This window comes from Nycticebus coucang, chromosome 12, assembly GCF_027406575.1.
Source record: "Nycticebus coucang isolate mNycCou1 chromosome 12, mNycCou1.pri, whole genome shotgun sequence".
In the NCBI taxonomy this organism is placed as follows: Eukaryota; Metazoa; Chordata; class Mammalia; order Primates; family Lorisidae; genus Nycticebus; species Nycticebus coucang.
Window position 1 is genome coordinate 29,679,166 of NC_069791.1, and position 25,403 is coordinate 29,704,568.

General features: G+C 38.9%; 1 protein-coding gene across 2 annotated transcripts in view; it reads left to right on the forward strand.

Moving 5' to 3' along the window:
- Nucleotides 1-275: 275 nt before the first annotated feature.
- Nucleotides 276-25,403, forward strand: part of IPO8 (importin 8) — an 88,541-nt gene continuing 63,413 nt past the window's right edge. Inside the window, exons 1-5 of one of the 2 annotated variants that reach the window (XM_053556274.1) lie at nucleotides 276-702; nucleotides 6,363-6,444; nucleotides 14,184-14,340; nucleotides 18,752-18,910; nucleotides 20,158-20,314. In XM_053556274.1, the coding sequence (XP_053412249.1) occupies nucleotides 619-702; nucleotides 6,363-6,444; nucleotides 14,184-14,340; nucleotides 18,752-18,910; nucleotides 20,158-20,314 (639 nt within the window). In that variant the 5' untranslated portion in view covers nucleotides 276-618. The remainder of the gene's footprint in view (nucleotides 703-6,362; nucleotides 6,445-14,183; nucleotides 14,341-18,751; nucleotides 18,911-20,157; nucleotides 20,315-25,403) is intronic. The other variant, XM_053556275.1, reaches the window with a different exon arrangement.

A 25,403-nucleotide genomic window follows, 5' to 3' on the forward strand; every position in this document is an offset into this window, starting at 1 on the left:
CACACACGGAGGGAACTCTGTCTTGTAGAGTACGTGGTCTCAAAGTCCCAACAAGTCTCTCTTTGACCCAGTTGCGACGTCCAAACTATTCTCGGACTAACAAAAAGCGCCACTCGGTCCAGATATGCTTAATTTGGAAGCAGCTGTAAGGAGAGACCGGACCAGCTCAAGTTTCTCCACCGGGAAGGAGCCGGAGGCAGTTTTCCGTACGAAAGCATGGCGGCCGCCTGACGGAGCTCAGCAGCTTAGCTTCCCTCCGGGGAAGTCGAGATCGCTTTCCGTACAGCAGCATGGCGCTCGCCAACGGGAACTGGTCGTAGCATTACGCCTGGGGGAAGAGGCCGCCGTAAAGGAAGCTCTGCTTCCTCTTCTTGGTTCTCCCGCCTCCCACCGGCTGTCGTAAAAGGGTGAATGGAGAGCGAGTTGTGGGGGGGGGAAGGGAGGACAGGGGGCGCGGAGTCAGAGTGGCGCAGCAAGTGGCTGCAGGTGGGAACGAAGGCTGGGGGTGGGGAGTGAGATATTTCAGGGGTCGCGGAGGAGGAAGCCGAGGGTCAGAAGGAGACTAAAGCGTCAGTCTGGCCTACTGGTCCGGGGGCCGCGGAGCCCCCACCCGGGGAGATGGACCTCAACCGGATCATCCAGGCGCTGAAGGGCACCATCGACCCGAAGCTGCGGATTGCCGCGGAGAAAGAGCTCAACCAGGTGAGGAGCGGGGCCGCGGCTCTCCCCTCCCGCTGGAGCGGCGCCCCCAGCCGGCGCTCCGGGCTCTTCCTGCTCGGCGCCGCTCTTCTCCACCCCACGGGGCTGGGACCCTGACGCCTCTCTCGGCCCGTCCCGCCCTCCGCTCCGCGGTCCTGTGGAGCAGCGCTCCTAGGAGCTTTGCTAAACAGCTCGCGCACCTGTTGGCTGGATTTGCATCTTTTCGTATTGTCTTCCTTCCCCAGTGCAGTTTGTTCAGCCCACAGCGGTCTGCAGAAAGAAGCCTTTGCAACCTTTGCTAGGGTTTTCACGGTGTAATTTCTTCTTAAGTGCGTTGACTTGGGGTTGGAGGTGGGAAAATTCACTTCCAATTCAAATCTGAGTTCAGCTTTTCTCCATACCCAACCCTTTTTAGTGTTGTTGTGGGAAACCCAGCTCATCACCTGCTTCCGTGGGGTTGGCAGGACAGTTTTGACACTGAATGGTAGAGTTTCGTTGGAGCACTGGGCATTGCTGTCGGGAGGGTGGTCTGGGAAAAAGAGGCAGTTTTCATGTTGGTATTGCCTTATCAAAGACACAGCAAAGTAATATGTGTTTGAAGGGATTTCTTATAAATGCTTAAATGTGTAAAAGTTTCTTTTTTCCTCCCTTCTCTAGTCTTCCTAACTAGCCTTGACCTCTTCCCCACGTTGCCCCCAACATTTCAAAATTTTAATGATCACAAATTGTAGCTTATTTCTTCCTTTTTACCTGTACGAATAAATCATAGACTAAAAAGTAGTAATTAAGATCTACTTCTAGGATGGAGTGACAGCTGTTTGAGGTTGTGATAATCTGTAAAAGGTAAAGGAAAATTCCTACATCAGTGTTTTTCAAAGTGAAGTCCTGGATCTGCAGTTGCAACGTCACTTGAGAACTTGCTGGAAATGGAAATTCTGGGGCTTCACCTAGCCTTAAAGAATCAGAAATTATGGAGGTGGGGCCCCATTGTGTTCAGCTCCCCAGGAAATTCTGTGCCTCCTAGTGTGACTGTTCTAAAGAGACGATTCTGTTGGAATTGACTTTAAAAAACAGGTGTGTGTTGTGAATCTTTTTTTTTTTTTCTAAGAAGTTTGAGTGTTGTTGAATCCCTTTGAAAGGGCTTCTTTTAATTATTTTAATTGGAAAAACCTGATAGAGTTTGGAGTAGGTGTGAATCCGGGATTCTCAGAGATCAAAGAGAGAGAGTGGAAGCCCTGAGTAAGGAGAGGAGGTTGAGGTGAACTAAAACCCAAAGAGAAATGTATTGGTCTTTCAAAAAGAAAAGAACTGTTATTCAAAATAGGGGGAAGTTAAAGTCAGTACCTGTCCAAGGCTTTGCATTGTAGAAGTACTGGCTGGAAGAATAGTAATCCAGGGGCTAGTTAGGAAGAACAAAACAAGAGCTGACTTTGCAATCTACTAGTATGAACTAGGGAGTTGGCCTATTTGTGACCCCTTTTCCTCTCACAATGAGGGCAGATAGTATTGATGGGGAGCAAGCGCATCTTTGATAACGTGTTATACTTTCCTGTTTTTAGCCTAACCTTCATTTCTTTCTGATGCATCATTATGTTAAAGACATGGAAAAAGTAGTTGGGAAAGCTGGTAGAAGTAGGAGACCTTTAAGACCTAATCCTATTCTTTTTCCTTTGTGATATTCCAATCCAGGCCAGTTCAATCCCATCCCATATCTACTCAACTGATCACAGACCGTGGTGTTCCCTGCAACTTCTAATTGCCATAACACTGTTTGAGCATTCATATTTTACATACTCTTGATTTGTAGTATGTTCTCACAATTTTTTTTTAATAGGCTGTAAGTAGAGGGCCAAAATACAGTGTCACATAACCTTGTATGACATGGTTGTAGTTTAGGTTTTGTATGCTTATCCTTTTCCACCACTGTAACATCCTGCTTTGTTGAATAAACGGGTGGGTAATCTGTAAGTGATTTAGGTCCAGCTCATTTATTTTAGTCTAGCCCTATCCCCACCCTTAGCAACTATGCTCTGTGCAGAAAATTGGAGCAGATTCCGCAGTGTACTGATTGATCTATCAATTGCTGTTTAGAAGAGTCGGCAATTTCATGACAGCGTGTGTTCCAAAGGATACATCCTTATTTGGAGCTATATTTACTCAGGCTAATATTTTCTGTTACTAGTGACTGGTTCCCTGAATGCTATTTGTGATCTCTATTTTTTTTAACGGGAAGATACTTTCAGTTTTATCTCAGGATATTAAGAATGAAGCTTGCACACCTTCTTCATTATCTCTAGACCTTAAGTCCCTTTAGTAGCAGCACAGGGAAGCAGGAGTGGGTGGTTATCTTGCTTCAGTAATTCATCTGAAAGATGCCTTACTTTAATAAATCATTCTCCACATAGCCTCAACAGGGAAGTCAAGGTATTTACTTTCCTTGCCAAACTTTTGGATCTCTGCTTTTCATGCATCTGTACATACCATTTTTCATTATGCTTTAAGAGAGTTTGTTTTTATGCATAACATATTTATTGAGTTATTTTGAAGGCATTGGTATAAGACTTCACTCTCATGGAGTCAGGGATACAGACAAATAGTATAATTTAGTACTGTTCCCATGCCACTGGGACAAATAAATAATGTAATTTCAGGTCATAAGGGCTATGAGAATAAATCCAAGAAAGAGTGCTGGGGTATAGAAATAGTCATTCTGTGATGAACAATATTGAACCAGAGACCTGGGTGTTGTGAGGGAATGAGTCAGGTGAAGAGCTGGGAGTGGAACAGAGGGAATAGTGTTCAGAGAGGGCCCTCACTCAGTGTGCTGGAGGACGAGGGAGGTTAATGTAGTTAACTCGCTGTTGGGGCAGCGAGTCAGAGAATATCAGATCTTTGCTTTATATGAGTTCTCAAAAACTACAGAACTTAGCATTGAAGCAAACTCCTTATTTGTAGAAAACTTAATGGATATAAAATATCCACAGGTATGCCGGAGGTGGTGGGTTCAAACCCAGCCCTGGCCAAAAAAAAAAAAAAATATCCACAGGAAATCATTGAGGAATGAGCCTTATTTTGTTAGAAACTTGAAGCCTAATGAAAGAAGAAATTGAGGAAAATAGTATGAAATACTTGTGAGGAAAGTAGTATGAAAATGTATCTGAATTTACCTCTGAGTGTTTTACCTGGCCAAATTAATGTACAGTGAATCAAAGCTGAAAGAAGATAGTTTCAGAAGTTCTTGAAAATGTCAAATTGCAAAAGGAGGAGTTCTAAAATGTGTACAACATTGTTGCTATAAAAGTAGTTTCCTGTGAAAATAGGGTACTTTCAAGTAAGCAGTGTTAATGTAAGTATAAAGGTGTTACTTTGTAAATAATAAGGTTTTTTATTTTTATTTTATTAATTTTTTTTTCTTTTTTGCAGTTTTTGGCCAGGGCCGGGCTTGAACCCACCACTTCTGGCATATGGGGCCAGCGCCCTACTCCTTTAAGCCACAGGCACTGCCCTTATTTTATTAATTTTTTTAAAAAGCAACTGAAGTCAGTTTTTATGAGAAAAAACTACATGGATATTTTAATCTTTGATTCACTGCAAGACCTTTTAGTATTTAGAAGGTTATAAACATGAGTTATTTAAATACATATACAGGTGAAGAAGATTGGGGTAAATGTACATTAATTTTGTCTCCTGTAAACTGCTGTTAAAATAATTCTGTTTTTGTAAAAACTTTAAAATTTTGGTGGTTTTACTCATGGATTAAAAAGAGTTTACCTGGGTGGTGCCTGTGGCTCAAAGGAGTAAGGCGCCAAGACCATATGCCAGAGGTGGTAGGTTCAAACCCAGCCCCGGCTAGAAACTACTAAATAAATAAATAAAAGAGTTTACCTTACATCCCACAGACTTGAGATTCTGAAGAATACACAGAATGAAAGAAAAAGAATTACAAGATAATTCAAAATTTTATTGAAGGATATGTAAAGATTAAGAAAACAATGTTCTTGGATGGAAAGGTTCAATATTTTATAAAGATGCCAGTTTTCACCAAGTTAATTTTTAAATCAAACGCTTGCCTTAATAAATGCTATTATAAATAAATGAATAGGAAAAGGGATTACTTTAAAAATTGAGTGATATGCACGAAACCTAGCTGGGTGTAGAACCAGGTTCTTTGGGTCATTGTTCAGCTTGGCCTCACTGGAATTTATGGATCCTGGCTGAGAATGTCAGTGGACAAGGTTATGTGTGGGCTGCGAGAATGTGGCAGGCTTGTAAGATGGTCCAGGTACTAGAATCTGTATAGAACACGATCAGAAGGAATGGGCTCCCCTATAATTTTTTTCTTTTAGGGTCACTGAAAGGGCGGCACTCAACTGGCAGAGATGTCATAGACCACCAAAGCTTGTATGAAAGGTCTTCATTGACAAGGGAGGGATGCTGCAGAGCAGCACCAAGGAGGAGAGAGAGAAGAGAGGAACCAAAAGAAAAGCGCACCCTTATATAAGTTTGGTTAGGGGAAGTCTTAGAATGGTGACGGGATGATAGAATAGCCAATAAAGAGTTACTGCTCTGGTGGGAAGAGCCATTATGGGCAGGACATAAGTTTGAAATTTTCAGTGGGTAATTGGGATAGGGAGATGAAGTTAAGTTTTGCGGCTAGGAGATGCTTAGTAGGCAACTCCCTGTGCTTAGAAAGGAGCTGTAACTTTAAGAGTGAGACAGCTAGTCTTGGTCTGTTGAAAGCAGGAAGGGGTTTTCTGGGGAAGGGGCTTTCTCTGGGGCAATTACCTGACAGTCACCATGGCCAAACTCAGGAGCAGATCAAGGTAGAACATGCCTGTGAAATGACCCAGGCAGCAGGGCATATCAGAAACTTCATCCACACAGGCTCACTTAGGCATTGCTAAGTTTAAAGGATGGGACAGCAGGAGAGGGCAGCTCAATACTGTCTCGTTAATCACACTGTTCCGGTCTGGATTGGCTTCTCTCTGTAGCTCCAGGTCAACTGTGTAACACTTACCTGGTCTGTTTTGCGATTTTCTGTAGCCTATGTTTTCTTGTTTTCTGTTTGTCAAAAATACCATAAACAAAATTGAAGCACAGATAATCTAGGAAGAAATACTTGTCGTGTGTAAGTCAAGTAAAAGGGTGAGATTTGAAATTCATAAATAGTTCTCAGAGTTTATTTTTTAAAAAAGCAAATATTTGCTTTACAAAGGGATAAAGGGGGCAAGGACTGTAGAAAAAACAAATAGCCAGTGAACAGGAAAAAGAAAATCCAACCGCCTTAGTCATAGAGGAAATGTAATTTAAAATAATAATAAGGTTTTAATGGTTCAAAGGAGTGATACTATCTGTATTGGATAGATGGGCACCCTCCTCTGCTACTTTTGAGAGTGTAAATTGGCATACCCCAGATAAACCCCTTCTGGAGAGCATTTTGACAATGTATGTCAAAATAACATTTAAAAATGTTCGTGTTCTTTTATTCGTCAGCATTGTGTTTTTTTTTTTACTTGAAGTATGTCAGTAATCTTCATTTTGTTTTGGAGAGTTTCTCTTTAAAAGTTTTTCTTTTATTTGGATAGTAGTGTATTCAGTAGCAGGTGCTAACAGCTATTCACTTATATTGCCCTATTTTATAAAACATTGCTTTGTAATTTCAGTCCTACAAGATTATCAATTTTGCCCCCAGTTTACTTCGGATTATAGTCTCTGAACATGTGGAATTCCCAGTACGTCAGGCAGGTGAGTTGGTTTTATTCTTCTTTTATACCTATAGATGAAAGTAGAATGATGCAGTTTTATTTTGATTGTAAATATTTGTAATTTCTTGAAAAATTAGGAAGGAGACATGCAGTGTTTCTGATGGCTAAAACCCTCACTGTTTTCCCCTAGAAATTTGGAGGTAGATACTGAGCTCTCAGATGTTGTCTAGCTTTTTCCTTCCTTTTTTCCCCTCCCACCCACTAGTTCCTTACTTCTGTAACTTTGCCATTTTCCCCCTTAGCTTTCTTGACTTTAATAGCTTATTCTCCCCCATTTTTTTAAAATGATTTCTGGTAGCCTACCCTCTGGGCCTATAGATAAATACTGCAAATTTGTAAGTGTGCATATAAGCTCCATTCGTGTGTCAGATTGTGGAGGTTATGTATTGCATAGATGTTCTAATCCGGTGACTTTATGTTTTAAATATGAAATTTAAAAGTGTATGAGGTCTTATGCAGTTCTGTGATGTGATGCATTGCTGTTCTGTTTCTTTCTTTCTTTTTTTAATGGACTAGTCATCAGAGCTCAGAAGGTTAAAAATTGAGAAAGCCTTGGAGTGTCATGAGTCCTGAAAAGATAATAATTATAAGCTAATGGGGGTAAAATGAGAGTAGCTAATTTAAAAAACAAATATATTTAAAAAGACTTATTTAAGTGACATATACTCATTCTAAGTAATTTGGGCAATATAGGAGGATACAAAGAAGAAAGTAAAATGACCTAAGAGCTAATTGTCCAAATTGTGGTGTGTACATACCATGGAATACAATTCAGCCATAAAAAGATGGAGATGTTACATCTTTTATGTTTATCTGGATGGAGGTGGAACACATTCTTCTTAGTAAAGTATCTCAAGAATGGAAAAAAAAAAATTATCCGATGTACTCAATACTGTTATGGAACCAATATATAAACACATACTCATATGATAAAACACAAATATCGTCTAGCCAGGGGAAGGAGAGAGGATGGAGAGGGGAGGGATGCCGAGGGAGATTGGTGGGAGGAGGGAGGGCATTTGGTGGGATCTTGCCTAATGTGCACAATGTAAGGGTATATTTCAAAATAACTAAGAGTAAATTTTGGGCGGCGCCTGTGGCTCAGTGAGTAGGGCGCCGGCCCCATATACTGAGGGTGGCGGGTTCAAACCCGGCCCCGGCCAAACTGCAACAAAAAAAATAGCCAGGCGTTGTGGCGGGCACCTGTAGTCCCAGCTGCTCGGGAGGCTGAGGCAAGAGAATCGCGTAAGCCCAAGAGTTGGAGGTTGCTGTGAGCCGTGTGACAGCCACGGCACTCTACCGAGGGTGGTACAATGAGACTCTGTCTCTACAAAAAAACAAAACAAAACAAAAAAAAAGTAAATTTTATTTATTTATTTATGATTATTTTTTGAGACAGAGTCTCAAGTGTCACCCTGGGTAGATTGCTGTGGTGTCACAGCTCAAAGCAACCTCAAACTCTTGGGCTCAAGCCATTCGCTCAGCCCCAGCCTTCCAAGTAGCTGGGACTACAGGCGTCTGCCACAACGCCTGGCTATTTTTTGGTTGTAGTTGTCATTGTTGTTTGGCAGGCCCGGCCTTGATTCAAATCTACCAGCTCCGGTGTATATGGCTGGCACCCTAGCTGCTTGAGCTTCAGGCACCAAGTCTAAGAGTAAATTTTAAATGTCTTACCACAAAAAATAAGTGAGGTTGGGCTATGTTAATTAGTTTGATTTAAGCATTCCACATTGTATATCAGATCATTACATTCTACCCCATAAATTTATAGTTAGGATTTTAATGAAAAATTATATTAAAAGAACTATCATTAATATTAGATGGACATTAATCTTTGTATCTATGGGTTAAGGGAGAAAGATAGTTGAACAGTTTTCTAGAAATGGGATCATAATCTACATGCTGATAAAAATATTTCATTTCAGGCGGCTCCTGTGGCTCAGCGGGTAGGGCGCTGGTCCCATATGCCGGAGGTGGCGGGTTCAAACCCAGCCCCGGCCAAAAAAAAAAAAAAATTATTTCATTTCATTATAACATAGAACAAAAAAGTAAGAAATTATGAAGCTTTGGGAAAATTTATAATATACATAATTTCCTAAAAGATACTTTTATGGCTAAAATAAAAGAAAAAAACTTATGTAAAAATATTCATATTAGATTTACTTTTTTATGTTAATAAGGTTTATAACTTCTGTGTAAATTTTTTGAAACCATATTGTCAGTTGTTTAATCTTTGTTTCATAAAATAGGGCAGTTCCAAAACAACATTTTAACAACCTAAGTATTTATAGGGCCATCGTGACAATCCTATGAAGCTTTTTAGAAATAGCATTTAAAAAGATCTTACAACCAGTTATTCCACTAATGTCTTCTTTATCTATCATAATATGTAAACATTACAAAAACATGGAATTTATTCGTTAGATTGCTCTCACTACCCCCAAAGATCATCAGCTTTCTTGTTTTTTTTTTGTAGAGACAGAGTCTCACTGTACCGCCCTTGGTAGAGTGCTGTGGCGTCACACGGCTCACAGCAACCTCTAACTCTTGGGCTTACGCGATTCTCTTGCCTCAGCCTCCCGAGCAGCTGGGACTACAGGCAGATCATCAGCTTTGCCTGGTTCTCTAATTCTTTTTTCTTTATCAGCATTTTTTTTATTTTTTATTTTTATTAAGTCCTATACACATAGATCATGAATACGTTTATGCATATGTGGGGTACAATGTGTTGATTTTTTTATACAGTCTGATGTGGTTACATCAAACCAATCAACATAGCTTTTGCCTCATTTACTTGATTATTGTGTGTTAAGACATTTATGTTCTACACTTGACAGATTTGACTTGTACCCTTGGTTCGCTAATTCTTACAGATGCTATTTTATAGTTTCCTTTTTTCTTTTAACCACGTACTCTTGGGGATTGTTCCACGGCACTGCATATACTACTTGGGCTTCATTCTTTGTAACAGCTCTTCAGCATTTCTTTGTATGAACTACCATAGTTAATTGAAGCAATCTGATGGTATTGGACATGCCCCTTAGTGTCGTTTTGTTGTTGTTAGAGGAGGCAAAGCTAAATGAATGTCTTCGGACATGTATCTCTGAGTACTTGTGGGAATGTTTTTATGGAGTATATTTTAAGAATGTAACTGCTAGGTTAATAGGTATTAATGATGTCAACATTTAGAATTTTTTAATGTTATCACTAAATTGCTTTTGCTTACTTTTTCTATCAAGAGTGCATTAGAATGTTTCCTCATATTATATACCAACTCTGTTACTTCTCGAAGTTTTGATATAAAATGTAAATAGTATTTAAAGACAATTTTTCTTCATAATTTATATGTGCATTTCAAATCTGTTAGCCACCAGAGTTTATCTTGATGATCATTTCCTAACTTATTAGGACAGTTTTCTATCTTAGAACAGTCATGTTTATAGTCTTTTATGATAAGGTATGAAATACACTGTGTAAAATTCTACATGATAACTATCCTAAATTTAAGTGTCATTTATAAATTTTCTGCTCTGTTCAGTCTGTTAATAAACAGGACTGCTCCAAGAACTTTATGGTGACACCAGATAGGTGGTTTATCATTTCAGCATGACACTTAAAAACAAGTGATGCGATCTTTGTTTTTTTGTTTTTTTTTTTAAGAGACAGTTTTACTTTGTCACCCTCGGTAGAGTGTTGTGGCATCACAGCTCACAGCAACCTCTAACTCCTCGCTTAGGCGATTCTCTTGCCTCAGCCTGGGTAGTAGCTGGGACTATAGGCGCCTGCCACAACACTCAGCTATTTTTTTGTTTGAACCGCCACCCTTGGTATATGGGGCCGGCGTCTTTCTCACTGAGCCACAGGCGCCTCCCATGATCTTTGTGTTTAAAGGCCAGGCATGATACCTCACACCTGTAATCCTATCACTTTTACATGCTGAGGTGGGAAGATCATTTGAGGCCAGGAGTTTGAGAACACCGTGGGCAACATAGTGAGACCCCGCTACAAAAAAAAAAAAGAAAGAAAGAAAAGAAAAATTAGCTGTATATATCTGTAGTCCCAGGTATATGGGAGACAGAGGTGAGAGGATGAGCCTAGGACTTTGAGACTGTAGTGAGCTCTGATGGTGCCACTACGTTCCAGCCAAGGCAACAACAGAGACCCTGTCTCTTAAAACAAACATCTGTTAAGGCTGTTAAAAAATTATGCTAATATTAAGTAGAAAGACGTAGCTCTGCAAAATATTTAGTTTTTAATTTTTTTGCTTGTGGGCAATTCTAAAATATTCCTGTGACCATAAAGCACATATTCACTACTTATTAGTGAATATCCTTCTATTACTATGAATTTTTAAAGAAATAGTAAAAAAGATTAGTATTTTGATGTTGCCAAGCAATTCAAAATAAACTTGAATGCTTGCTCTCTACTGCTTTTCTTTTGAGGTGTTGATAGATTTAATGGCGTTATTAAATTTTCATGTAATGTACAAAGAAGGATACCTATCTTAAATTAGTTATGACTGAGAATTACTCGTCTATTTTGATTCCAAGTTTTTACTCCTTATCTCTGAAGAGACTCTTTATTAAAATTCTTCTAATATATGTAAATCTAGATTTAGAAATGTACTTTCTTTAGAGCATTTTGGAGTTGCTATGAAGAGTAGTGCTGATTTAAAAGTGGTTGAGGGGGGCGGCGCCTGTGGCTCAGTCGGTAAGGCGCCGGCCCCATATACCGAGGGTGGTGGGTTCAAACCCAGCCCCGGCCAAACTGCAACCAAAAAATAGCCGGGCGTTGTGGCGGGCGCCTGTAGTCCCAGCTACTCGGGAGGCTGAGGCAAGAGAATCGCTTAAGCCCAGGAGTTGGAGGTTGCTGTGAGCTGTGTGAGGCCACGGCACTCTACCGAGGGCCATAAAGTGAGACTCTGTCTCTACAAAAAAAAAAAAAAAAAAAAAAAAAAAAGTGGTTGAGGGTGTTTTATTGGATGTGAAGAAATCCTTGGTGGTAGCTGATATGGGACCATTATTTGAAAAACAATGTGGTTTCTATTTTCTATAAGTCGACTGGTTTTTGTTCTTCTGACTTTTTTTGTTTTTGTTTTTTTGTGGTTATTTCCAAAAGAAAGGGACAGGATATAAAAATTCAGTCTGTCTATGGTTAGTTGGTCTGAGGTTATTTACTTAAGATTAACCTTAGCATTTTAGAGTGTAGAACCTAGAAATAAACAGAAAGATGCCTCTAATCAATCCAGAAGCACTCAAGAAACTACTAAAACTCAGGTGTTTTATTTTTAGGAAGCTTCTTGACTCTTACTCAGAATTTGTTTAATCTTAATTTTAGACATAATTTACACATTTGTTATCTGATCTACCATTTCACAGATTCAAGTAATAACAAGGGATAGAAGTGTTGGAAAATTACAAGGAAAAATGTTAAGGCTTCTGCTTCACAGTTTTTATAACAGAGTTTCTAACAGCACTTTCTCCCGTTTGAGGTTATGAAACCCAATTGATCTCTCTAGTTGCATTTCTGGATCCAGAGTTTAAGTGATGATTTATTGTGCTGGAGAAGGAGAAAACTGTGTATATGTTTTAGAAAATTAATTTTGACTTAAGTCACTTAAAATGTTAAGTAGATTTCATAGGAAGACTTAAGTTTCATGCTTCCTTTCTTTATGAATTGGATTAAAATAATATTAATATTTTGTTAGGTCGGGCAAGTCGCTTAAATGATTAAAGGGTTGGTTTTTAGATTATTGATGTGGTTATAATTATCTCTGGAATTTTTCCTTCATTATCCTTAGTAATCCATATTTATCCATAAGAGTAATTTTTCTCTTTTTAATTTTTATGTTAAGTTCAATTTTATTTTAACTAATTATACATTGATTTAACCATATATAAATTAGTCAGTGTACCTTTTATTAATATATAGGCTGTCTTGTATGGTGCCTGTGATAAAATTACTTTAAGTTATAAAATTAGCAGTATTTAATTACTGAATCATTTATAAATAAGTATGATTTTACCATGTTGGTATCTTTTTTTTTTTTTTTTTGCAGTTTTTGGCCAGGGCTGGGTTTGAACCTGCCACCTCCAGCATATGAGGCCGGCGCCCTACTCCTTTGAGCCACAGGCGCCACCCCATGTGTCTATCTTTTGATGGTTGCTTTTATTTATTTTCAAGACTAGGTCTATAGAAATTGAAATGATTTTGCTTATAGTTGATTTTTTCTTTGACAAAGATTAATCCCATGAAATTAGTCTGAACTTCTGGCAGGTTCTTATGCTTCGGTAATTCATTCATTTTTTTTTTAATGTTCTACAATACATGTTTTTATTGAATATCTAAATTTTTGTCAATAACTTATTGTGTAATAACTGTATTGGGATAAAATATGATGCTTAGTCCAGATCGTTTGTGATTGAAATTTTTTTTTTTTTTTTTTTGGTTTTTGGCCAGGGCTGGGTTTGAACCCGCCACCTCCGGCATATGGGACCGGCGCCCCACCCCTTGAGCCACAGGCACTGCCCTGTGATTGAAATTTTTAAACAACAAAGAAAAAAAAAACAACTAATATACACACCTTTAAATAATTTTTGTTTTTACTCCAACAAATTGAAATCCTAGGTGAAATAGTCTTTTTGAGACCTTTGAATCACAACTAATGAAAGGAACTTATATCAAATTTATAATTTCCTTTGTTTTAGCAAATATTTGAACATGCTGGTTTATTCTCTATGGTGTAATGCTTTCACCAATTTTATGTTAAAAGTAGGGTGAAGGGAGGGTTGAGTGGGGAAAAAGGGGATAAGAAAAAGTAAGAATGCTTTGCAGTCCACATCTCTTTATTACTGCATATATGAAGATACAGCATTACTTACATTCAGTGTTCAATTGAGATAGTTAGAAAGCTTCACGTTCCCTCTCAAAACCCTGTAGCAGTATGTCAGCCTTTTGTTAAAAGCTGAAATCGAAGATGGTTAAAAAGAATAGCAGTAAGGGTGGCGCTTGTGGCTCAAGGAGTAGGGTGCTGGTCCCATATGCCAGAGGTGGTGGGTTCAAACCTAGCCCCGGCCAAAAAAAAAAAAAAAGAATAGGAGTAAAATAATTGATTACACATTTTGATAGAAGTAAAAATAAAAATAATTTTCTAAGATTTTACAAAAATATTTGAAGGCTGATGTCTGTTTCCCATTTATTATATTTATGATTAGTAAATATTTCAAAGGTTAGATGAAAAATTACCAATTCCATAAAGAGCATAGATATTCCAAAGTGGTAGTGTAGGATAGTAGCCTGTGAACGAAAATGAAAAAGTAATCTATATGAAGGAAAGTAGAATTTTACTTGTTAACTCAAAGTCAGGCATGGTGAAAAGTTTGATTTTTATGATCTCAAAGTATGTTTAGTGAGGTCTCACTTAGACCACCTGGCACTTAGTCTATGGGTATTTACATGAGTCCTAGATTTTTTTCTGTCATGTAATCGCTGAAGCTTGATTTGATGAAATGTTTTCTGCTTAGACTAGCTGACATGAAACCTTTAAATTCTTACTCATTTTCTCTTCCTGACTTGGCTATTTATACCTGTAGGATAATTACATTTTTGGTGAGTATTATGTTTTAGCATTGAAGGGTTTAGCCTTTCATGCTCTGTAAAGCTGAATTTAAGCCACCCTTTTTGATACTGCTACATTAGCATTTTTTCCCTCTAACTTAGCTGCCATTTACCTGAAGAACATGGTGACACAGTACTGGCCAGACCGAGAACCTCCACCGGGAGAAGTGATATTTCCATTCAACATTCATGAAAATGATCGGCAGCAAATACGTGATAACATTGTGGAAGGAATAATTCGGTCTCCAGATTTAGTGAGGTACATTATGCTTTATCTATATGATTACTTAGAAGCGTGAAATATTTGGGGTGGGTGCTGTTGGATCTAATCATCAGCTTAAATTTTGTTTTGTAATGGCCCAGCACACTCCTCATGTACAACTTGGCTAAGTTTGTGTTTTGGAAGATTTGAAATTAAAGCTTTAAATTCTAATAGAACAAAGAGGTAAAATAATGGACAGTCAAATAATATTATTTTACTGGTCTTTGCATTTGTCATTCCTTGTCTCAGAATATTTTAGAAAAGGTTTCGTTGTGGTAAGTTGTCACAAAAAGAAGGTAAAAATTACGTTTAACCAAAATGATTGTATAAATCCTTGCTATAAATAGCCTATGTTCTTAATCGCAAACTCTTGACTATTTTTACTACTTGCTTTTATTTTTCTTTGCTATAAGGAAATTGATTCTGGGAATTTTATCCTATGACTTGTCTGAACCCTTTGCCTATATTTTTATTCATTAAAAAAAATGAATTGAGTATCTTTTCCTTTGGAGAAAACAGGATTTAGTAGATGTAAATTAGAAGAATTCTCTCTAGTTTTTCAAATTCATAGATTGGATGCTGTAGAGCAGCCCTGTCCAATAGAACTTTCTGCAGTAACAGCAACATTCTGTATTCATGCTGTCTAGTATTTAGCCGTGTGGCATTTGCGTTTTCAATTCTGTTTAATTTTGATTCATTTAAAGTATATTTATGGCTCAGCACCTGTAGCTCAAGCGGCTAAGGCGCCAGCCACATACACCAGAGTTGGCGGGTTCCAATCCAGCCTGGGCCTGCCAAACAACAATGACAACTACAACCGAAAAATACCCGGGTGTTGTGGCAGGTGCCTGTAGTTCCAGCTACTTGGGAGGCTGAGGCAAGAGAATCGCTTAAGCTCAGGAGTTGGAGGTTGCTGCGAGCTGTGACGCCACAGCACTCTACCCAGGGTGACAGCTTGAGGCTCTGTCTCAAAAAAAAAAAATTATTTAGCTAGTGGCTGCTCTGTTGAACATGAACAGCTGTACGGTAGAAAAAAAAAAAACACCCTTAAAATAGGAGACAGAAATTCTTTTTAATGAGCTAGTAATTTTGAAAAGGGAGGGCAGGTAAGTGAAACAAAGATAGGGGAATGCAAATGTTTGATGTCAAGGTCAGATACAACTTTAGCTCTGAGTATCTAATACTCATCATGACACAGCAGTAGAAAAAGAAGGAAGTGTGAAGGCAATGGTACCAGGAAGGAGAGTAGATATTGAACTTTGTGCAGTTATTTTGTTAAGAGGAGGAAATAGGTGTTCAGAAAGTCACAGAGTTCTCCTTGGCTGTCCATCATGTACCCATTTTTTTTTTTTGTCAAAATCTTTATAGTTTTGGATCTCCCTGAATCTTCCAGTGGTTTTACACAGTAATTCATGAAGGATGGCCTTTCTTAATCATGCTTTGTTTGGGATAATAAAGCAAATTATTCAGGTTGGGAGGGTCAATCTGAAGATGAAATTTTAAAAAGTGAAAACCTTAGCTCAGCGCCTGTAGCTCAAGCAGCTAAGGTGCCAGCCACATAGACCAGGGCTGGTGGGTTTGAATCCAGCATGGGCCTGCCAAACAACAGTGACAACTACAACCAAAAAAAAAAAAATAGCTGGGCGTTGTGGCAGGTGCCTGTAGTCCCAGCTACTTGGGTGGCTGTGGCAAGAGAATCATTGAAGCCCAGGAGTTGGAGGTTGCTGTGAGCTGTGATGCCATGGCACTCTACCCAGGGCGACAGCTTGAGGCTCTGTATCAAAAAAAAAAAAAAGAAAAGAAAAGGAAAGAAAACCTTCAGTTTTATTACATGCAAATATGACATACTTGTTCTTTAAAGGAACAACAGCTGCTATTGGCAGTAGAAGAAATCTTTATTATGAGACAGTTCTTTGTGACTTTGCTTCTTTTATGTCCTTGAGGCTTACTTGTAATCACTCCTGAAGAAATATCATCTTCTGTCTCAAAGTTTAAGAGTGTTACAGAGGAAATTTTCAAATAGATTTGGTAATGTAAGGAAAAGGCATTATTTTGTTTTATTTCAGCAGTTTCAGTGGATCTAAGTTATTGCTTGTTCAACTGGACACACTTTTTTCTTTTTCTTTTCTTTTTTTTTTTTTTAGTTTGAGAAAGAGTCTCAATCTGTCACCCTGGGTAGAGTTCCGTGGCATCATAGCTCGTAGCAACCTCCAACTCAGGCTCAAGTGATCCTCTTGCCTCAGTTTTTCTATTTTTAGTAGAGATGGGGTCTCACTTTTGCTCTTGAACTCTTGAGCTCAAGCAATCCACCTGCCTTGGCCTCCCTGAGTGCTAGGATTACAGGTGTGAGCCACTGAACTAGCTTCACTTTTTTCTTTCTTTAGACAGAGTCTCACTCTGTTGCCCCAGGCTAGAGTGCGGTGGTGTCAGCCTAGCTCACAGCAACCTCAAACTCCTTGGTTCAAGTGATCCTCCTGCCTCAGATTCCTGACTAGCTGGGACTACAGGTGTCTGCCAAAATAGAGGCATCATGTCCTTTATTTTGAGTAGATACAGGGTCTTACTGTTCAGACTGGTCTTGAACTCCTCACTTCAAGTGATCCTCCTGACTCAGCCTTCTAGAGTGCCAGGATTATAGCTGGTCTGGATATGCTTTTTGTTTTTATGTCTTTTTGCATTCTGGAATCCTTATTTTGCCAAATTCACCCTTTAACCATTTGCAAATAACTATGTAAGGACATATTTGTTAATAATATTGATAAATTTGTGGAAGAGACATTTTTTTCCTTATTTTCTTTTTCAATCCCAATTAAAGTTGAGATCCCATTGAGGAAATGATTACTGATCTATGTTATCTTTTATTACTTAACTTTGCATTTTTTTAAAAGGGGGTTTTTCTTTTTCTGTTATGTCTTTTCTGTTCAGTTTTTCATTTATTTCTTTGGGAATAGCTCTGAGCTTTCCTCTTTAAAAATTGCCTAGTGAATACATGTTTCTGTCTTATACTAAATCAGAAAAATTACTATCTCGGGCTTCTTTGATGGGTTTAACATACTATCCTGGCTGTTAAGAGATAACGAATGGGTTCAAAGTTTTAGCCCACAAAGAAGCTTTTCACAGTTATGTGAGCCTCTGTTTTTGCTTACTTTTACCATCTTTTTATGCTAGTTTTGTTTATTTGGAATGATACAACATTCCTTCCCTCCTTTAGGGTATAATAACCAAACTATAAAATATAATAAGCTGGGAAATTGTACAGAGCTGAGACAGATTCATAGTCTTTCTTTAAATTAAAAAAAAACTTTTTTAGATTCATAGTTTTTTTAAAAACTTAAAATTATTTTTAAATTAAAAAAATTGTTTTTGAGACAGAGTCTTACTGTGTCACTCTGAATAGAGTGCTGTGGCGTCATAGTTCACAGCAACATCAAACTCTTGGGCTTAAGTGATTCTCTTGCCTCAGCCTCCCAAGTAGCTGGGACTACAGGCACCCACCACAACGCACAGCTATATTTTTGTTGCAGTTGTCATTGTTGTTTAGCTGGTCCGGGCCAGGTTCCAACCTGCCAGCCTCGGTGCATGTGGCTGGCACCGTAACCACTGTGCTACAGGTGCCAAGCCTTAAATTAATTTTTTAAAAAAGCTGTCTTTAGCCGGGCGTTGTGGCAGGCGCCTGTAGTCCTAGCTACTCGGGAGGCTGAGGCAAGAGAATTGCCTAAGCCCAGAAGTTGGAGGTTGCTGTGAGCTGTGTGATGTCACGGCACTCTACCGAGGGCCATAAAGTGAGACTCTGTCTCTACAAAAAAAAAAAAAAAAGCTGTCTTTAGGATAAGATAGTTTGAAAAGTTTCATTCATTTTAAGAAATCACACATTTTGTTTATTTTTGATAAGTTGAGCCACTGAGGAGCTTTTTTATAGGTCTGCTCTTTTTCCTGCAACCCACATATATTTACTACAGTTGTTGAAGGAAACTTTAATCTGCTAATGTATAAGATAGCAATATAATATAGGCACATAGGAGCTAGATTTTTTTATTTTTATTTTTATTTTATTTTATTTTATTTTATTTTTGTAGAGACAGAGTCTCACTTTATGGCCCTCGGTAGAGTGCCGTGGCCTCACACAGCTCACAGCAACCTCCAACTCCTGGGCTTAAGCCATTCTCCTGCCTCAGCCTCCCGAGCAGCTGGGACTACAGGCGCCCGCCACAACGCTCGGCTATTTTTTTGGTTGCAGTTTTGGCCGGGGCCAGGTTTGAACCCGCCACCCTCAGTATATGGGGCCGGCACCCTACTGACTGAGCCACAGGCGCCACCCGGGAGCTAGATTTTTATGAAAAATGTTAAAGGTCTTTAAAACATGGTATTGATAACTATTTAGATTTTGGATTTTCTTTCCCGCTTACAGAGTCCAGTTAACAATGTGTCTCCGTGTCATCATTAAATATGATTTTCCTGGTCATTGGCCAGCAGTGGTCGACAAGATAGACTATTACTTGCAATCACAGAGCAGCACCAGCTTGCTTGGCAGTTTATTATGTCTGTATCAACTGGTGAAGACATATGAGTAAGTAGATTTCAACTGGCTGCAGCTTTGTGTAACTTAAAATTAAGTTGCATAGAAGGGGTCTTTGGTTCCTACAAACAGTGTGTAGAGTTTAAACTATGTAGAGTTTAAAAGAAGGAAAGCTATGGGATTTATGGATCAAGTAGCAATCCTCCTAGAGACTAGAAAGCAGTACTATTAAATGTGATACCAGTCTAACACCTCCCAAGCAACTTTTATGGAAAAGAAACTGTAACATTTTCTATCTTGTATCCAAAACAGTAAATACTTTGTTTTACTTAATAACATGCTCCCTAGGCAACAAATGTTAAGGTTCTTCTACATTAGAGTTTCCATGTCTCTTCAGAATCAGATTGGTTTGGGAAATGTTGGGTTAAGCACAAACACGTTTATTTATTGCAGTTATTCAAGGAAACTTTAACCTGCTAATGTACGTTGCTAATTTCGAAAACAGTGATATTATATGCAGCACTTCTCAAACTTACTCTTTTTGGTAAGTTTCCTTAGAAACTCTGAAGTACCTTAACATTTGTTTTCTAGGGAGCATATTATTAAGTAAAACAAAACATTTATTGTTTTGGATGCAAGATAGAAAATGTTCACGTTTCTTTGCTAATGGCATTCTTTTCCTTAAAAGCTGCTTGGGAGGTAGAGAACTAATACACACTGTGTGTTACAGTTAACAGCCTTGCTTTCTGATTTTTAGGAGGATTGCTACTTGTACTTATAAAGTCCTATAGTTTTCCTTCTTTTAAAATGATTAGTACAACTCTAGTTGTAGAATTTTTAGAGAATATTTTAGATTTATGACAATTAAAATGACCTAAGGCACCTACATTTGTAAACTATTTCAACTGTTCAATTTAGAGTAACATAAGAAAAAGTTTTTTCTCCATTATTTGTTATATAATTTGGATTACTATTTAAACTAACATGTTGACTTATATAGGAAGAATTGTATTTTGATGAAAATTAAGTACTAAAAACATTCAAGTAGGAAAGCTGCAAAATAGTCTTGGATTCTATTAAATCTTTCGAGAAAGATTTTAGGTATTCTGTGTTAAACAGAGATGTGTTCTTGTAAACCTTTTTCAACTTTTGCAATCCAAACAGAAAATGTAAGCCAATGTTTATATGTTTTTGTTTTGTTAGTTTTATATATTTAAGAAATATTTTTTCATTCATTGTTTATAGCTCTTTGAGGAGAGGGAGAAACTATTTTTCTCTTTTTGTTTTTGCTTATGTAGATATAAGAAAGCAGAAGAAAGAGAACCTCTTATAGCAGCAATGCAAATATTTCTGCCTCGTATTCAGCAGCAAATCATGCAGCTCCTTCCTGACTCCTCCTATTGTTCTGTATTATTGCAGAAACAGATTCTGAAAATCTTTTATGCACTTGTTCAGGTAGGCGTCTCTTGCAGACAGCATGTTTGGGGAATTGTATTTCTGCCCAGCACTTGGGAAGTGCCCAGTGTCAGTTACTACTAAAAAATTGTTACCTATTCTTGCGTACATTTCTTTTTCTATTTATTTTATTTCACAATATTAAGGGGGTACTAAAGTTTTTGTAACATGGATATAGTCTGTAATGCTGAAGTCAGGGCTTTCAGTGTGCCCACCACCAGGACAGTGTTTATTGTATCCAATAGGTAAGTTTTTATGTGTCACCCTGCTCCAACTTTCTCCCCTTCTCAGCTTCCAATGTTCTTTACAGGTTTTGGTGCCCATATTCATCAATAGCTTAGCTCCCACTTATTGGTGAGAACATACGGTGTTTGTTTTCCATTACTGAGATATTTCCCTTATGATAATGGTCTCTAGTTCCATCCAAGTGGCTGAAAATTACATGATTTCATTCCTTTTTAATGGCTGAGTGGTACTCCCTTTCTTTATTCACTCTGTATTGTTGGACACTTAGGTTTGATGCTACATCTTTGAAATTGTGCGTTGTGGGCTTGGTGCCCATAGCTTGGTGGTTAGGGCACTGGCCACATACACCCCGGCTGGTGGGTTCGAACCCAGCCTGGACCAGCTAAACGACGACAGCTGCAACAAAAGAATAGCCGGACGTTGTGGCGGGCACCTGTAGTCCCAGCTACTTGGGAGGCTGAGGCAAAAGATTCTCTTAAGCCCAAGAGTTTGCTATGCGCTGTGACTCCACAGCACTCTACCAAGGGTGACATAGTGAGACTCTGTCTCAAAAAAAAAAAAAAAATTGCATATTGTGCTGTGATAAACATTTGAATGTAGGTGTCTTTTTGATAAAATGATTTCTTTTCCTTTGAGTAGGTACTCAATAGTAGAATTACTGGATTAAATGGTAGGTCTACTTTTAGCTCTTTGAGGAATCTCTATAATGTTTTCCATAGAGGTTATATTAATTTGCAGTCCCACCCACAGTGTTTAAATGTACCTTTTTCTCTGCATCCACACCAGCATCTATTATTATTATTCTCATTATTATTTTTGAGAGAAAGTTTCACTCAGTTGCCCTGCATATGGTGCAATAGTGTTATAGCTCATAGGAACCTTAAAACTCCTAGACTCAAGCAATCCTCTTACCTCAGCCTTCTGAATAGTCGGAACTACAGGTACCCTCACAACACCCACCTAGTTTTTGTATTTTTAGTAGAGATGGGGTCTCACTTTTGCTCAGGCTGGTCTCGCATTCCTGAGCTCAAGCAATCTACCTACCTCAGCATTCCAGAGGGCTAGAATTATAGGCGTGAGCCGCTAAGCCTGGCCCCATCTATTGTTTTTTGACTTTTTAGTAATGGCCATCCTGATAGGGTAAGAGGGTGTCCCATTGTGGTTTAATTGGCATTTTCCTAATGATTAGTGATATTGAATATTTATTATTTTTATTTTTTAATTTTTTTTTTTGAGACAGTCTCACTATGTCACCCTTGGTAGAGTACTGTGGCGTCACAGGTCACAGCAACCTCAAACGCCTGGGTTTAAGTGATTCTCTTGCCTCAGCCTGAGGAGCTGGGACTACAGGTGCCTGGCTATTTTTTGTCATGGTTGTCATTGTTGTTTAGCTGGCCCAGGCTGGGTTGGAACCCGCCAACCTCAGTGTATTTGGCTGGCTTCGTGACCACTGGGCTACGAGTGCCGAGCCCAGTGGTTTTAATATTTTTTAATTATGAACATTTTTTAATATGTGCTGGCCATTTGTATTCTTTGGAAAAAATTCTGTTCATCTTTTGCCCATTTTTTGATGGAATTGTTTGCTTTTTTCTTGCTGTTTTGAGTTCTTTGTAGCTTCTAGAAATTAGTCCTTTGTTGGATGTAGTTTGTATTTTTCTCTATTCTGTGGGTGCCTCTTTAGTCTGTAGATTATTTTCTTTGCTGTATAGAAGCTTTATTCTCATTTATTTATTTTTGTTGCTGCTGTATTTGCTTCGGGGTCTTAGTCATAAATTCTTTGCCTAGGCTAATGTATAGAATAGTTTTTCTTACGTTTTCTTGAAGAATTTTTAGGGTTTCGTGCCTTACACTTAAGTCTTTAATCCATCTTGAGTTACTTTTTACAGTAAGAGTGAGAGGTACGGGGTCCTGTTCTTCCACATGTGGCTCTCCCATTTTCTTAGCACCATTTATTGAATAGGGCTTCTTTTCTCCAGTGTATGTTTTTCTCTGTTTTGTTACAGATTAGTTAGTTGTAGCGCTAGCGCTATGGTTCTATTTCTGGGTTCTCTATTCTGTTCCTTTGGTCTGTGTCTCTCATTTTATACCAGTACCACACTGTTTTGGTTACTGTGGCCTTATAGTAAAATTTGAAGTCAGGTGATGTGATGCCTTCAGATTACTTCTTTTTGCTTGAGATTGCTTTGGCTTTTTGGATTCTTTTTTTGGGTTCCAAATGAAGTTTAAGATTATTTTTCTAGAATGTGAAGTGAGATGTTATTTTAATGGGCATATGGGAATTGCATTGAATTTATAAATTGCTTTGGGTGGAATGGACATTTAAACAATGTTAATTCTGCCAGACTGTGGGCATGAGATAATTTTCCATTTGTCTGTGTTATCTGTGAGTTCTTTCGTCAATGTTGATAGGTCGTCTTATGAGATCTTTCACTTCCCTGGTTAACTATATTCCTAGGTACTTTTTTTCCCTTTGTAGCCATTGTAAAATGGTATTGAGTCCTTCATTTGACTCTCAGCTGGATTGTTATTAGTGTATAGAAATGTTACTGATTTGTATACATTGATTTGGTAACCTGAGAGTTTGCTGAATGTGTTTATTCGAGGATTCTTTTAGTGGGGTCTTTAGGATTTCCCAGATACAGGATCATATCATTGGTAAAGAGGGATAGTTTGGCCTCCTTTTTCCCATTAAGGATTCCTTTTATTTCTTTCTCTTACTTGATTTCTCTGTCTCCAACTTCCAGCATTATGTTGAATAAAAGTGGTGACAGTGGTGACCATGATAATTTGTGATCTTTTTTTTTCTGTATCACCCTTGTCTGTTCTAGTTCTTAGGGGGAATGCATTCAAATTTTCCCCATTTAGCATGATGTTAATTGTGGGTTTGTCATAGACAGTTTTAATAATTTTGAGGTATGTCCCTTTCATGCTAGTTTATTGAGGGTTTTCATCATGAAGTGTGTTGGATTTTACTGAACTTTATTTTAGCATCTATTGAGATGAGCATATGATTTTTGTTTTTGCTTCTCTATTTGTGTGGTGAATCACATTTACGGATTTGTGTATGTTGAACCATTCTTGCACTCCTGAGATGAAAACCACGTGATTGTTGTGAAATTGTCTTTTTTTTTTTTTTTTGAGACAGAGTCTTACTCTATAGCCCTGGATACAGTGCTGGGGTGTCAGAGTGCATAGCAACCTCAAACTCCTGGGCTCAGGTAATCCTCTTATTACCTCAGCCTCCCAAGTAGCTGGGTCTTTAAGTACCCACCACAAGGCCCAGGTAGTTTTTCTGTTTTTAGTAGAGCCAGGGTCTCGTTCTTGCTCAGGCTGGTCTCAAACTACTGTGCTTAGGGATCCACCTGCGTCAGCCTCGAAGAGTGCTAGGATTGCAGGTGTGAGCCACCATGCCTGCCATCAATCATCTTTTTGATACGCTGCTGAATTCAGTTTGCCTACTACTTTGGTAGGGCTCCTTTGGTAAGGACTTTTGCATCAGTGTGCATAAGGGGTATTGGTCTTTATTTTTCTTTTTTTGTTGTGTCTTTTTTTTTTTTTTTTTTGTGGTTTTTGGCCGGGGCCGGGTTTGAACCCGCCACCTCTGGCATATGGGGCCGGTGCCCTACTCACTGAGCCACGGGCGCCGCCCCTTGTGTCCTTTCTTATCTCTGGTATCGAGGTGGTACTGGCTTCATAGAAGTAGGAAGAATCCCTCCTTCTTGATATTATGGAATAATTTCTGTAGACTAGATGCCAGTTTTTCTTTGTAGGTCTGGTAGAATTTGTCTGTGAATCAGTTTGGTTTGGGGCTTTTGTTTTTTTGGGGATAATTATTTATTACTGCCTTAATCTCACTGCTGGTTTATTGGTTCATTCAGGATTTCTATTTCTTCCTGATTCAGGCTTGTGTTTCCAGGAATTTATTCATTTTCTCTAGGTTTTCTAGTTTGTGTGCACAGAGGTTTTTGTAGTATTCGCAGATGATATTTTGTATTTCTTTGGTATCAGTTATAATATCTCCTTTTTCTTTTTTTTTTTTTTTTTTTTTTGAGACAGAGTCTCACTTTGTCACCCCCGGTAGAGTGATATGGCATCACACAGCTCACAGCAACCTCAAACTTTTGGGTTTAAGCGATTTTTTTTTTTTGCCTCAGCCTCCCAAGTAGCTGGGACTACAGGTACCTTTTTGTAGAGACGGAGTCTCACTCTGGCTCAGGCTGGTCTCCAACTCCTGAGCTCAGGGCAGTCCACCTGCCTCGGCCTCCCTAGGATTATAGGCGTGAACCACCATGCCTGGCTAAATTCCTTGGTTGCGGGGTTTGGTACTTGGCTCCTGGTCACTGGCATGTGAGAGCATTTCCTTTCCCTGCTCACTCTTCCATAGGCAAGGGGCAACATGGGGGAAGTTGTAGCAAAGCTGATCCCTGTTTAGACCAGGACCTTGGGACCCAATAGCTGAGAGTGGCATCAGCTACAGCCATCCAGGAACCCAGGCAAGCCAGCGGGTCCCTGCTGAGTCTGTTTTCCCATGTAACTTTACCATCTCCAAGCAGTTTCCTGATGAGAATGGAGACCCATGGTAGTGTTCAGGGGTTCCCCGCAGCTCCAGAGGCGGTGTCTCCTGCAGAGTGTGGGGTCCCAGAGTTCTCTCCTTTGTCCCTTCTCCATTTGTAGGTGTCTCCCCTAGGGACTTTCTGATCTTGGCCAGTGGGACACCCTGTCCCCAACTCCTTCACTCTATCTCCTTTTGCCTCTCTGACAATTTACAATGCTGTCTCTAGCTCCTGTCGGTGAGCATCTACTTGCACCATGAGAATGGTGTTTGTGGGCTGCTTCTAGTCCG